The following is a 13,431-nucleotide window of genomic DNA, read 5'->3' as shown; positions in this document are numbered from 1 at the left end:
TTACCTCTGCAGTGGGAGAGCCCTGGGAGGGCTCGCTGAGCCTTGTACAGCGGGGCCTGCCGGGCCAGGCCGGTCCCTGGCTCGGCTGCAGGGGGGTCCCAGGGTGTGAGGATGGAGGGTTTGGGAGGGTTCCAGTCCTGGATACAGGGGTGCACGGGGGTCCTGCTGCAGCGGAATGGGAGTTCAGGGGGGTCCCTTCCCATGTTCTGGGGTTCAAGCGGTTCTGGTGCTTGAAAATGGAGGTTCAGGGATCACAGTGCCCTGAAATGAACAGTCAGGGGGGTCTCTGTGCCCAGGAAGGCGGATTCACCCAGAAATGGAAGTGCAGAGGTTCCCATTTCCAGTGTAATAAATGGAATTGATTCGTGCTAACTAAATTGTAACTGTTATTAAATTTATTGTTAGAGACCATCAAGAATCAGTGTTACAAAGCAGATGTACCCCTTTACAGATGTTACATGTCAAAATTAAGATACAGGATGTAGTTTAGAAGATAAATGGTGTCTCAGGACCAAAACAGCCTTGAGGTGGACCAAAATTATAATGAATCTAGGCATTGGGCCTAAAGATTAGTAAATATAAGGCTAATTAGTAGACTAACATAACACAATGCTTAGTACGCATATGCAAACCTGTAAGATTGTCCAAAGGACAATGAGGAAGAGGAGAAGCCTTTGCCAAAAGACCCCCAAAAGAAGACTGAAGACCCCCTGACAACAAATGATGCATGTGCCGTGAAGAAAAGTGACATAAAGTCAGCAAAATCAGAAATAGGAGAAAACTTACTGGAAACATTAATGAATATGTATAAGCATACAGTCTATAAGTTTAGCTTGAAGTGCTTTGTTTCCTATGTGAGGTGAGGTGAGAAGACCCCCCCTACACCCCAGTCGGTTTTGCTTATGCCTTAACCATTTGTAACCACTGGCCAATTATATTCACATATATATAAATATATATAAATATATATCTGATTATATCCAATAAATGTATCTCTTTATACTAAATTGTATTCTTTTACTAAATTGTAGTCTTTTATTATTTTGTATCCAATTTATTAAACTATGTTATCAATTAATTAAATTTGATTGTTTGGAAATTTGGAAGTCATTTATAACACTACTATATCAAAAGCAGCTAAAAGTGATTACAAACTGTGCTATATCAAAATCGTTGTGATTATAATAATTTGCAAAAGCCAGCACATAATAGCAAAGGGCAACAACAACATAGTTATTTATCACAAACACAGGGCAGGTTTTTCCCTTGCATGGAGCACTTGGGCCTTCCCCGGGCCCCTTCTGCCCTCCCGCAGAACCAGAGGCATTTTCCAGCGCACACAGTTTGTAAGCAAGAGCCGGCTGCAGCCCAGAAGGCTCCAAGCGCCTCCTTCCAGGCTGACTCTGCAGATGCCGAGGCTGCTCTGGGCTCTGCCAGGCTCTGCTGGGGCTCAGCTCTGGGCGAGGCTGGGCCCGCTCTCCCCTCGCAGTGCTCCGGGCAGCTGAGTCACAGCGGGAGAAGGACAGGACACCTCAAGGGACTGGAGGTTTAACAGAGATTTTATTCAAATAACTGCCAGAACAAACAGGCTGTCCTAACTACCCTAACTAACTCACAGTGCTAACTAACATTACTAACTACTTGTCCTAACTACTGTAACAAAAGGCTGTCCTGAAGTGTTTCATCTCCTCCGCTGCTCCCTCAGTTGCTTTGCTGCAGTGATCAGAGGGGTCAGGCTGGAGAGAGGCTTGGCTGATGACAAAAATGGGTGCTGCCCAAGGGATAAAAAAGAAAGAAATGAACTGTTACTTTCCAGACTCAAGTTCCTCACAGGCTCTGTTGCAACAGGACAAAGGGGAATGGTTTGAAAGTCAAGAGAGGGAAGCAGGCTCAGATTAGATCTAAAGAAGAATTGCTGTAGCAGGAGAGTGGGGAAACACTGACAGAGGGAGCCCAGAGATGCGGGAGGTGCCTCCTCCCTGGAAACATCCAGGCTCAGGTCAGGCAGGGCTCTGAGCCACCTGATGTGCTTGAAGATGTCCCCGCTCGTGGGGAGGCACCAGGTCCAGATGAGCTCGACAGGAGCCTGCCAAGCCAAAGCAGGCGAGGATTCTGCTTGCTTTGCGTGTGAAAAGCAGCGGGACTGGAGATGATGGGAGGGGGGCCCCACAAGAAAAGCCCTCCCTGGCTCTGCCGTTTCCCCCGCAGCCGCTTGGCATTCACCTGCAGCAGCTCCTGGGCAGAGAAGCGCCGCTCCTCGTCCGGCTCCAGGCTGCACTCGAGGAAGTCCCGCAGCAGAGCCGACAGGCGCCTGGGCTCCTGCAGCTGCGGGGTCCCGTTCTGCCGGATCAGAGCGCGGGCCTGCAGGAAAAGCAAACACAGCGCTCTGACAGCTTCCTCCACACCCACAAGTGCTCACATCCAGCCTGCTTTCTCTGCCCCAGCTCCCCGGGCACTTTCCTCCCTGGCAGAGATGCTGCTGCTCACAGCTCATTCTTCTGGGCCAGCCAAAAAACCCAAACCCTGGTGCAGCCACAGCCATTGCAACATCCAAATGATCTTGCCTTCAGAGCCGATTGCACTGGCTGACTTTGTCAGTAGGAACCTCCATCAGAAATAGCCCATTTTGCTTCTCCAAATACGGACACCAGCTTTACAGGCCATTTTCAAGAGTGAGTGTGGTCTGCCTGTGTTATTTCAAGAGATTCTTACATCAAATGCATCTCTGCAGTGCCACTGACACTCAAGTAAATGCATTCCTGATGCCCCATGCCAGAAGCTGCCAGGCAAGGAACAGCAGGTTTGTGTGGCTGAAAGCTCAGGCTTGGTGACACAGAGAAAGTAGCTTGGACTAGGAAAGAAATATGTTAGACTGTGGGGATGTTAAACAATCATCTTCATGTTGTAGACAAGTTTCCCAGTGAGAAGAGCCAGGGGGGAGTTCATCTCACAAAACCTCTTTCAGAAACTCCTTCAGAAAACTTGTTGGGTTTGGGTGTGGGTGTTGGGGTTGGTTTGGGGTTTTCTACAAGACAACATTAGAGCTGATGCACTTGCTTCATGTATTTGAGTCATCCTCACAAGAGCTGCAACAATTTAAATCCCAAAGCAAATTGTTGCTGGAAACTGCAGAATATTTGTCTGTGTTCAGGCTCAGGTGCTGTGGGAATTCCCTTCGCGATGTGCAGAAACCTCCAGCTGCTCCTCCCAGTGCAGGGTCACCCTGTGCTCACAGGCCTCTGCAAAGCCTGGAGAATTTGCCTCTTACCATGGCCCCCGTTTGCTGGAAGTAAGGAGGTTCTCCTTCCACCATCTCGATGGTCACAATGCCAAAGGACCAGATGTCCACCTTGGGGCCGTAAGGAGAACTGGTCACAACTTCTGGGGCCATCCAGTGAGCAGTGCCCACCATGGAGCTGCACTGGTCCTGCTCAGGGCTGAGCTGAGCGCAGAGGCCAAAATCAGCTGAGGACAGAAACAAGCACTGTCAAAGGCAGCTGCAATGAGGAAACCAAGCACAAAGATTCCCCACTCTCAGTCTGAGAATGCAGTGCTGAATCCAGCTGGAAAAGTCCTCAGGGCTGTAGGCAAGGAAAGATGGAACTGGACCCTTAAAGAAGCCCTCAGCTTTCATGCTTGGCTTTTACTGATTTCCTTTGAAGCTTTAGATTGCAACTCCTGCCCCTCTGGGAAGGCCATACCCAGAGCAAAGGCACTCCTGACACCCTGCTCCTCTCCTGAGCTCTCTGCACAGGGCAGCCGCTCTCAGCTGGCAGCAGGGGCCGGGCAGTGCCACCAGCAGCACTTGTGGGGCTCTGGCCCTCACTGGGAAGCAGCCCCACAGCCGCACCCCGGGAGCGCCGTGCCTGGCCAGGAACACCCACCCAGCTTGACAGAGCCGTCCATTCCCAGAAGGATGTTGGAGCTCTTCAGATCTCGGTGGATCACCCAGTTGGAATGGAGGAAATCCAGGCCCTGCAGACACTGAGAGACAACAAGAAACACGAGGGAAAAAATCAGTGGCCGGAATATATCACACAAGAAAGGACAGTTTAGAATTCTGCCAGCAGCAACTTTGCTCTGACAGCCCAGGAGTGCAGTGCAGACAGGCTCCAGGCAAAAGGTTCAAGGCAATGCTGAGAACAGCAAATCAAATCCAGAAAAGACAGAGAGTACCACAACAGCAGGAAAGGAGACAAGAACAGAGTAGAAATGCAGTGATATTTGCAGGCCGTTCACTTCAGAGGCTCTTTCCTCTCCAGCTCATAAAAACAACACAGAAACAAAGGCCGGAGCGTGGAGCCACTCTGTTCTCACAGCCTCTTTGGAAGGACCATGGTGTCCCAGCCATGGGAAGCACAAGCAGGATCCCTCACCTCCTGACTGACAGCTGCCATCTCTCCTTCAGCCATGCGTGTCTGTCTGACAACGTCCTGCAAAGTTCCTCCATCCATGTATTCCATCACCAGCCAGAGATCTCCATCAACAAGGAAGCTGGAAGAGGAAAACAATGGCACAGAGATGAATGTGCATTGCTCAATTCCCCCAGGGAAAAGCCCGGAGTGGAGTTTTGTTCCCAGGTCACTTGACAATGAGGACAGAATCAGATGGAGAGACATTCCTGCCAGGCTGCACAGGCCTTGGAATCTGCACAGTCTAAAGGAGAAGGAGGCACCCGGGAGAAAGGAGGGGCCTTAGATGGCAAGCAGGTGAAAAATGCACTTTAGCAACAGCCCAGCTCAATGTGGAACCACAACACTTGCCCCCAGCTGCTTCAGCATCTGAACTCATCAGTTCCACCATTCCCTCTGGAACAAGGCAACACAACTTCCAGAGTTATCCAGGGGAGGAGGCCGTGCAGCACTTGGGGCAAAAGCAGTCAAATGCTTGGAAAACCTTGCACAAAGTCCCTTCAGAAATAGGCAAGGCCATTGTAAAATGGGCAAATGAGGCATTTCTGGAAACAAGAACCTGGTCTTCCTGGCATCTGCAGCAATGGGAAAGGGCTGGGTAGAAGCAGCCAAGGAAAATAATTTCTACCAGGGTTTATCAGCACTTGCTGTAAAACACAGCAAATGGGGTCAACTTGAAGAAAAAGCCAAAGCAAAGCAACAAAAGCACATGGAAGGAGTGAAGTGCCAGGCTGTTGTTCTGGGAAGATATGGCAGGGTCAGGCATTTTCAGAACAGGCTACAGACCAGGGATGCCTGTGTTATAAATGCAATGGCAAAATAGGGTTAATAAAAAATCCGGAGGAAGCACCGTCCAACAAAAGAGTTTGAATAGACTTCCCTGGTCGTTGAGCTGAGTCAATGGTCGGTGGAACAGAGTCCTTTCACATGCCAGAGGCTCTGAGTGTCCTCTGATTGCATTTCCGGGAATGGAGTGGCCAGTTTGGGTGCGGGAGCAGATGGATATCTTGATGGAGCCACTCTCATTGTCTGGTTTGATTGCTTGTGTCCTGCTTTTTATTTTGTGTTGATAAGCGTTGCTGCCGGTCATTACTGCCCGACTCGGGAAGGTATCTCTGGATTATTTAACATTTTGCATCTTTACAGTATTACAAATATAACATATAATTCTTTATTCTCTTTCACGAATTTTTATCCAATGTTATATTTATCACACCAGGAAAGATGAACGCAGGGCCCGTGCACGGGAGAAGACCTGAAGCACTCACCTGTCCAAAGAGTTGACAATGTTGGGGTTCTTCTTGTCCTTCAGGACCACGACCTCATTCACAGCTCGTTCCCTGTTCTGTCCTCTGAGACTCATTTTCTTGATGGCCACCTGAAGGGACATTGCAGACCTTTCACTGGAGGAGTCTGTGGCAGGAGGCCACAGCAAACACGGAGCGAGTCTTTTTGGAACGACCGAGCCGGGCTGTGCCAAACTGCCTTGGGATGGGACACCAGAGCTCAGCAAGTGCCATTCCCACAGCCCATTGCTCTGCTCGCTGGGGGCTGTTACAGGACTCATGGCCAGAGACATTTGGCTCTGTAAGCTCTGCAGAAATGGTGCCTCAGCTGTCAGCCTCAAAGCTCTAACAAGATTCTCTGCACCTACAGTCTTCTCAAATGGCCTCAGCACTCTTAGGATTATTATTCCAGCAGATTTTGCAAGCAGGAGGTAATTCTGTTTCTGTGCACACAGAGCAAAACAGCCGGGAACCCTTTAGCAATTCTATGGCATTTGGCCATGATTTCAAATGTCCCTGCTCTGTTTGGGATAGCACAACAAAGCAAACGTGCACATCCATTGCTCAGATAATCCCTGTCACAGCTGTCACTGACACCAGACCCAAACACGGCTGCAGGGTTTCGGAGAGAACTTTGCTCTGCGCATCCATCTTCTCATTTCTCTCCCTGTCTCTGTGGGGACAGCTGCAGTAGGACTAAAACCCCAAACTGAGCCCAAGCAGGATCTCTCCTTAATTAGGCCTTGAGGTATCCTTTGAAGATGAAACTCAGGATGATAAAACTGCTAAATAGTGTTCCTGTCCGAGGCTGGGATGAAGGTAAATTGGGCCTCAGTCTCCACCAGCTGATGCATTCACACTTTTAGACATGAAGACCAAGCCAGTGTGTCCTGCTCTGACAGACACCGCTGCCCTCCTTGCCTTCCTTTGGGCACCTGAGAAGGACCAAGTCTGTCCCAGCTGTGCTCTGCAGGCTGACACTGCTCTGCCTTCAGAGGAGCAGCCTGTGCAGGAAAGCTCTGCTGGGCCCCACAGCTCCAGCCACAGCTCCCAGCAGAGGGGAAAGCCCTCGAGAGCTGCCAGACGTGCTGGGCGTGTTGACACTGACCTCTCCTCCAGTGGCCCTGTCGAGTCCTTTGGAAATGGTTCCAAAAGCCCTGGAGACAAAACAGCAGAGAAGAAAGAAGCAGAGCTTTAGGCCCTGGCAGTGAAAGCCAGCCCAGACAGGAGATCTCTGCTGCCTGCAGCGTTCACAAAACACCCGAGTGCATCCACCCTTCAAACAACAGCACAGCGGCCACCAGCCTTCTGCCATGCAAGGTGTGCAAGAGAAAACTGAGGCCCAACACGAAGGAAAAGGGCTGGAGGAAATCCCAAATGTCCACACTGAATTCCTTCAGTTCAAAACCTGAGGTGGGGGTGGGTGTCTAAAGAACTGGAAAAGAATGTATTTCATCCTTTATATATTTCCTGCCTGAGACCTGCAGGATCCCCAAGGGCCCTGCCAGCAGGCAGGTGATGCATTTTCCCCTCGAGTGCAGCAGCTCTGTGTCTGTTACTGAATGTATGGGGTCTGCTACCTGTGCTGAAAAGAGCTCTTATTAGTTCATCTCTGGTTTCTGTTTCTAAACCATTATGTTGATAATCCTGACTGATGGATAATTTTTGAAACAAAATATTTGAAAGAAATCTCCTTGAGAACTGTTTTCTGACAGTCACAGTCACCACATGGTGAGTTGCTCTTTTAGGCAATCCAATTCCAGGGACAGAAGATCTTCCAGGTCCCGCTCCTTGCTGCAGACAGGACACTGCCAGCCTCAGGGGCCTTTGACGGTGCCTTCTGACCACAGTTATCAATTCTGATCAGCACTGAGAGACAGCAGCATCGTACCCCAGTGTCTGAAGGGGTTTGGGGCTCTCCTGACTTCCCACTGGATCCTGCACCAGCAAAATACCTGGGCCCTGCTTGTGCAGAAGTAACTGCCTTGCACTTACCCTTGGCCAATCTGCTCCAGTTCCAGGTATTTCTCGGCAGGCTCCCCCACGCTCACGGTGTTCCCTGAAAGAAACCACGTGGAAGATGCTCCCTCTCAGATGAGAGCCAGAATGCAGCCCCACTCCCTGGGGCCGGGAGCCCCTTGCTCTCAGCTGGGGAAGGACAATAAATGACCCTGTGCCATTCAGCTGCAGAGCAACCCTGGGTGCAGCTGATGCTGAGACACACACACAGCACCCTGCTCTGGCACACGGGAACAGAGCAGACGTACTCAGCTGCATCAGGCTCCACTCCCCTCTCCCCTCTGGCTGCAGGGCTGTGCTGCTGTCAGAATGTTCAGCCCAGGATCCTGCAACACAGGGAGCTTCAGTGTCCTCTTCAGGAGCAGAGGGAGGTTCCCCATCCTCTTCCCAAAGCAGTGCAGGTTCCTCGTCCTCTTCCCAAAATTCTGCAGGTTCATCATCATCTTCCCAAGCCATGGGACATTCTCTGTCTGCTTCCCATGCTGGAAGATGTTCACCCTCCTCTTCCCAAGCCACAGGATGTCCACCGTCCTCGTCCCACACCGGGAGATGTCCACTGTCCTTGTCCCACACTGCGGGAGCCTCGCCGTTGTATTCCCAAAGCGCGGGGTGTTCGCCCTCGTCTCCCAGAACAGCGGGAAGTTCACTGCTCTCTTCCTCCTCTTTGGCCTCCTCTTTGCAAGCAGAGGGAGCCAGAGGAGGTGCTGATGCTGCTTTGGTGCCCTGTGGACAGACGGGAGCGTGAGGGACGGGAAGTTCTGTCTCAGTTTTCACGTTCTTTATCCTCAGCTACACATCCAGCTGCACTAAGCAGAAATAGGGTTCAGAGCTGTTCAAACTAACAATGGGCTAAAGTCAACATTGCCACTTATTACTGGGAATTCCATATTCCACCATGGCTAAAGCCAGCAAGCAATCTTCTGCCTGCAAAACCAGTCCTGCAGCTCTTCAAAAGCTCTTCAGCAGAAACAGAGAAAACTGCCAGGGATCTCTTTGCTGCTGCTGCTGCTGCTGCTGCGGCAAAGACACTGACAGGAACTTTCCTTCAGCCTCCCAGGCTGGCACTCGGCTGCCACACGCCGAGCTCACAACTTGCTGCACAATTCTGAACACCAAAGCTTCCTTTGCCACTCACCGAAGGAGGAGCTGCTCAGGATCCACGCGTGAGGTGCCCTGCAATGGGAGAGGGAACGTGAACCAGATGTTGTTAGGAAAAAACTGCCTGTGGTGGGAAATGAGCAAGGCAAGCCCGAGAGAGCATTTTGCTTTCACAGCATCCGTCCAGGAGCCACAGGCCCTTCACACAGCAAGCAAGAGAGCAGCACAAAACACTGGGCTGTGTCAGCTCTTGGCTGGAGCAGCAAACGGAGGGAGTTCCAGGCTCCGCTGCCACAGACTCCCCGCTTGAGGGAACAGAACCCCCCAGGCCTCATTGCAAATGCTGTGCACGCCCCGCTGGCTGCAGACACCCCCTTTTTCAGCTGCAGCTGCTGGCAGGAGCTCTCCCAAACCAACCGTGTCCTCAGGAAAATTTGGTTACAGAGTCAACTCCGTTCCAGGGGAAGAACAGAAAGCACACGGCAAGCCCAAAGCCACAGATGCTGCACCGAGGGAAAACCTCAACTTACGTGCCAAGTGGGTTAAAAAATACCCCGAATAAGCCACAGAGAACAGAGTGCCAACTGCAGCAACCACTTGCTGCATCATTTTGGCTGCGCTGCACACGTCTGCAGACTGTACCCCTGCAAGCACAGAAGGACACCCGTCAGGGGCTGGGCTGGCTGCTGAGAATGCCTCGGGCAGGAGGATCCTCTGGCAACGAGCAGGCGCCCAGAGCCGCTCTGGACACTGAGGCCTCCGTGTCCCACAGCAACGGGAACACCACGGGGACGTGGCAACGTTCCTGTGACACCACAGCAGCCGCTCACGCAAAAACCGCCTGGAAGCTTCTCCTGTGTCACAAAGGAGCACAAAGAATCCTCCCAGGGCACAGCCTATTGCCCAAAGGATCCAAGAGGAACTCTGAAAATGCAGCAAACAAGGACACCCCATAGACCAGCCTGAGCACTGAGGAGGAACGAGGACAGGACCAAACCAAAGCAAACACGACCTGTAGTCACTGATACTGCTGAATAAAACCAGCAAGGCTTGTTCATCTGGAATCTTTGTTCTAGTTCTAAAAACAAGCAAGGTTCTCCACTCTAAATATACAGAAGGCAGGAACTGGGGAGAAGGTGGGATTAGGAAGGAGGAGGTGCAGGAGGAGGGAGAAAGGAAAAGGAGGAGCAGGAACAGGAATAGAAGGAGAAGTTGGAGGTTCCAGTGTCCCCTGTGTCCGCAGCACCCCCGGCCACGGGCCCATCGCCCCCACCTCATCCTGCAGGTGAGCAGGGAGGGGGAGCTGGTCCCAAATCTGCCAGGGGAACCCTGAGAGGGCCTTTTTATTGGGGTGTGTTTGGAACTTGCAGATTGCGGAATTGAGCCCCAAATATTGTCTGGCGTCCCTGGGAGGTTTTTTTTCTCTGGGTGTGTAGGTTTGGATCTTGCAAGACCCCAAAGCTGAGCCCCTTGGGGGATCTTTGGGGTCCACATGGCCATTGCCCAGTATTGGCTGGGGGAGGACATTGGTCCTGGGGACCCCGGGACAGCAGAGGAGAGGAACCCCTGGGACCCCCAGAGTGGGGAGAGCAGAGAGGGGCGATCCCGGAGCTGGGGGACCCTGGCAGCTTGGAGAGGTGGGAGCCTGGAGAGGAGAGACTCCTGGGATCCCTGGGATCTCAAAGCAGAGCATCAGGGGAGAAGGGACCCCATGGACCCCCAAAAGCCCCTGGATCATCGCTAAGGAGGACCCCAGAGAAGGGGGAAGCCCTGGAGCCCTTGGACCCCCATCATCCCAGGGAAGTGAAACCTCTGGAAGCCCAAATAGGAAAGACAAGAGACGGGGAACTCCTGGGGGATATTTTTGAAGCTGAATCTTGATATTTTGGAGATTTTCATGGACACAAGACTCTTGCTGAGCTCTAGACATGGACTTGGGCAGGAGGAGCCTCTACTCCAAGGCACTCCCACTTTGGTTTCCCCCAAACCAGGATTTGTCATTCCCAAGCCATGGCCGGATGGAGGAGGAGGAAAAGCCCCAGAGATCCTGCATGAGGAGGGGCTGCAAACCCAGCCCAGGGAGCAGTGAGGAAGAAAGATTCCCCCCTGTGCCAGGAAGGCATCCGGAGATCCAGCCGGAGCTCAGAGCTGGGGGAGAGAGCTCATGGTGGGGAGAAGCCCCACAAATGCTTGGAATGTGGGAAGAGCTTCAGTCACAGCTCCCACCTGATCTGGCACCAGAACATCCACACAGGAGAATGCCCCAGTGAGTGTGGGGAACGTGGGAAGAGCTTCATTGAGATGTCCAATCTGATTTGTCACCAGAAGATCCACACAGGGGAAAAGTCCTGCACGTGTGGGGAGTATGGAAAGGTCTTGAGCTGGAGCTCCAACCTCGGGGCACACCAGTGCATCCTGAGTGTGGGAAGAGATTTCCAAGGAGCTCAGGTCTCATCAAACATCAGTGGATTCACACAGAGGAGAGGCTCTTCCGCTGCCCTGACTGTGGGAAGGGCTTCACAAAACTGCACCCTCATCAGGCACCAGCACATCCACACTGGGGTGAGGCCCTATGAGTGTCCCCAGTGTGGGAAGAGCTTCTCACAGAGCTCAACCTTGACCAAACAGATCTTCCTGACTCCCTGTGGGCACCTGGATGAACACTGGGGCAGGAACATCCATCAGAACTCAGACCAACAATGGGAATTGCAGATTGACAGCCCCTGGAGATTCACCAGAATGCAGAGATCCCCCCACAGCCCCTGGAGAAGCCCATGCCTGAGCAGGGGAATGCCTGAGATGAGGCTGTGACCCCGGGGGACACCTGTGGACAGAGGGGCCCCCGCTGGAGCCGCCTGTCCTGGAAGGACTGACCCCGTGGCAGAATGACCCACGCTGCAGCACTGTGAGGGGGCAGCTCCCCATGGAATGGACTCAGGTTGGAGAAGTTCTGGGAGAAGTCTCCAGTGGGAGAGACCCCAGAGTGCAGCAGGGGAATGACTCCTGTCCCTGAACAGCAGGAAAAGCCACGGGAGATGAACTGACCATGGCTCCATTCCCTGTATCCCTGCACTGCCAGGTTAGGATGGAGAGCTGGAAGGAGGGAGGGGTGGAAGGAAGGTGCTTTTAAGGGTCTTATTATTCTCCTGCTCTGAGCTTAATGGCAATAAATGCAATTCATATTTCCTGTTTTGCCCATGACTGTGTTTGATGAGGAAACAGTCTCGGGTCCTTAAGTCATGAACCCTTGGTTAAATTTTCTCTCCCTGTGTGGCTGTGGAGGGCAGTGAGAGAGCAGCTGTGCTGGGTGCCTGCACTCGGGCCAGCATCACCCCACTGCAGTGAGACGTGTCCTTGTGTGGCCCTGTGCTGTGGTGCTACAGGTGCTGTTACTTTTGTCTCCCTTATGATTTTATCTTTTGCATTAAATGCTTGTGAAGTGCCCCCGGTGTCCCTCGTGTTCCCTCGGTGTCGGTAGCCCCGTCCCTTCCCCTGCTCCCCGTCCCACGTTCCATCCCGGCTGGCGGAGCCTTGGAGCTGCCGTGGGGGCCGTGGGGCTGCCCCGGGGGCTGCGCCCCGAGCCGGGGCCCCTTCCCAGTGCTCCCAGTGTGCCGATCCAGCCTGGAGCAGCCAGCGAGGGCTTCAGCTGGGACGGCAGAGAGGCGCTGCTGGGGGGTCCCGGCTCACTTCGCTTTGGTTTTGGTATTTTTGGGAGTTTTGTGCAAGAAATCTCTCCCCTCCCACACTCATCCACAAGGGTTTGGGGCGGTTTTCCCTTTTTGGGGTAAATCAAAGCGATGCACTGATGCTCCTAATTAGACGTGCATGAGGCTCCAGGGCTTCCCGCCGAGCCGGAGGCACCGAGCAGCCAGGGCTGGGCAAGGCGGGCCGGGAGGTGCGGAGAACTTTGTTTGTGTTGGGAGCTCAATGGCGGCTCAGGCCGGGCCCGTTCCAGGGCTGTTCCTCATCCCCGCCTTTCCCCTCACGCAGCCCGGGGCGGGCCCTGAGAGCGCGGGGCGGGGCTGTGCCGTGTGCAGAGCCCGCCGCTGGCTGCGATTGGCTGCTTCTGCCGTCAGTCGTGGTTCTGGCGCGCGCTGATTGGGCAGAGCGGGGACAAGCCCGGCCCCGCTGGCGCCCCCAGGGCGGCCGTGGCTTGGGAGAGCCGCCATTGCCGGAGCGTCTGTGCGGGCCCGGCAGCGGCGGCAGCAGCGGCCGGAGCCCGGTGAGGCGGCGGCGGAGCTCGGAGGCGGCCCCGGCCATCGCAGGTGGGAGCCGCGCTCGGTTCTGCGGGGGCTCGGGGCTCGCTGCGGGCCCGGGAGGGGGCGGCAGGGGGCTGTGGCGGGTGGCTTGTGCCGTGGGCGGCCCGTGTTGGCCCTGGGCTGAGGGCGCTGCGGGAGCGGCTGCCCGCGGTCTCCTTGCCGCTGGGGCCTCGGCAGGAGGCGGTGGCGGAGCAGCGCTGGCTCGTCCCGCTTCGTGTCGGGAGGCCGGAGGTGGCTGCGCTGTGCCCGGGGCTGGGCGGGAAAATTCCCGGCGCCAGAGGTTTGTGTGGCCAAAGGAGGCAGAGGAGTGGTGTGCGAGTGACTTTATTGCTGCCCAAAGGGAGAGGCCATGGGGCA

The 13,431-nt window shown here is 53.8% G+C and overlaps 1 protein-coding gene across 1 annotated transcript; it reads right to left on the bottom strand.

The window, feature by feature from the left end:
• Window positions 1–1,672: 1,672 nt before the first annotated feature.
• On the bottom strand, window positions 1,673–12,984 carry LOC148182335 (serine/threonine-protein kinase PAK 3-like). The gene is made up of 11 exons (XM_088068936.1): window positions 12,802–12,984; window positions 10,793–10,877; window positions 7,927–8,445; window positions 7,694–7,757; window positions 6,807–6,855; window positions 5,681–5,790; window positions 4,377–4,494; window positions 3,885–3,984; window positions 3,269–3,465; window positions 2,224–2,361; window positions 1,673–1,771 (listed from the first exon to the last, which is right to left on the bottom strand). The coding sequence occupies exons 1-11, from the start codon at window positions 12,982–12,984 to the stop codon at window positions 1,682–1,684; spliced, it is 1,653 nt and encodes a 550-aa protein (XP_087925062.1). The 3' UTR covers window positions 1,673–1,681.
• Window positions 12,985–13,431: the final 447 nt, after the last annotated feature.

This window comes from Pseudopodoces humilis, chromosome 33 (assembly GCF_049639895.1).
Source record: "Pseudopodoces humilis isolate 2021_Gansu_Grassland_sample_001 chromosome 33, ASM4963989v1, whole genome shotgun sequence".
NCBI lineage: Eukaryota > Metazoa > Chordata > Aves > Passeriformes > Paridae > Pseudopodoces > Pseudopodoces humilis.
This window is presented reverse-complemented; position numbering and strand designations above follow the sequence as displayed.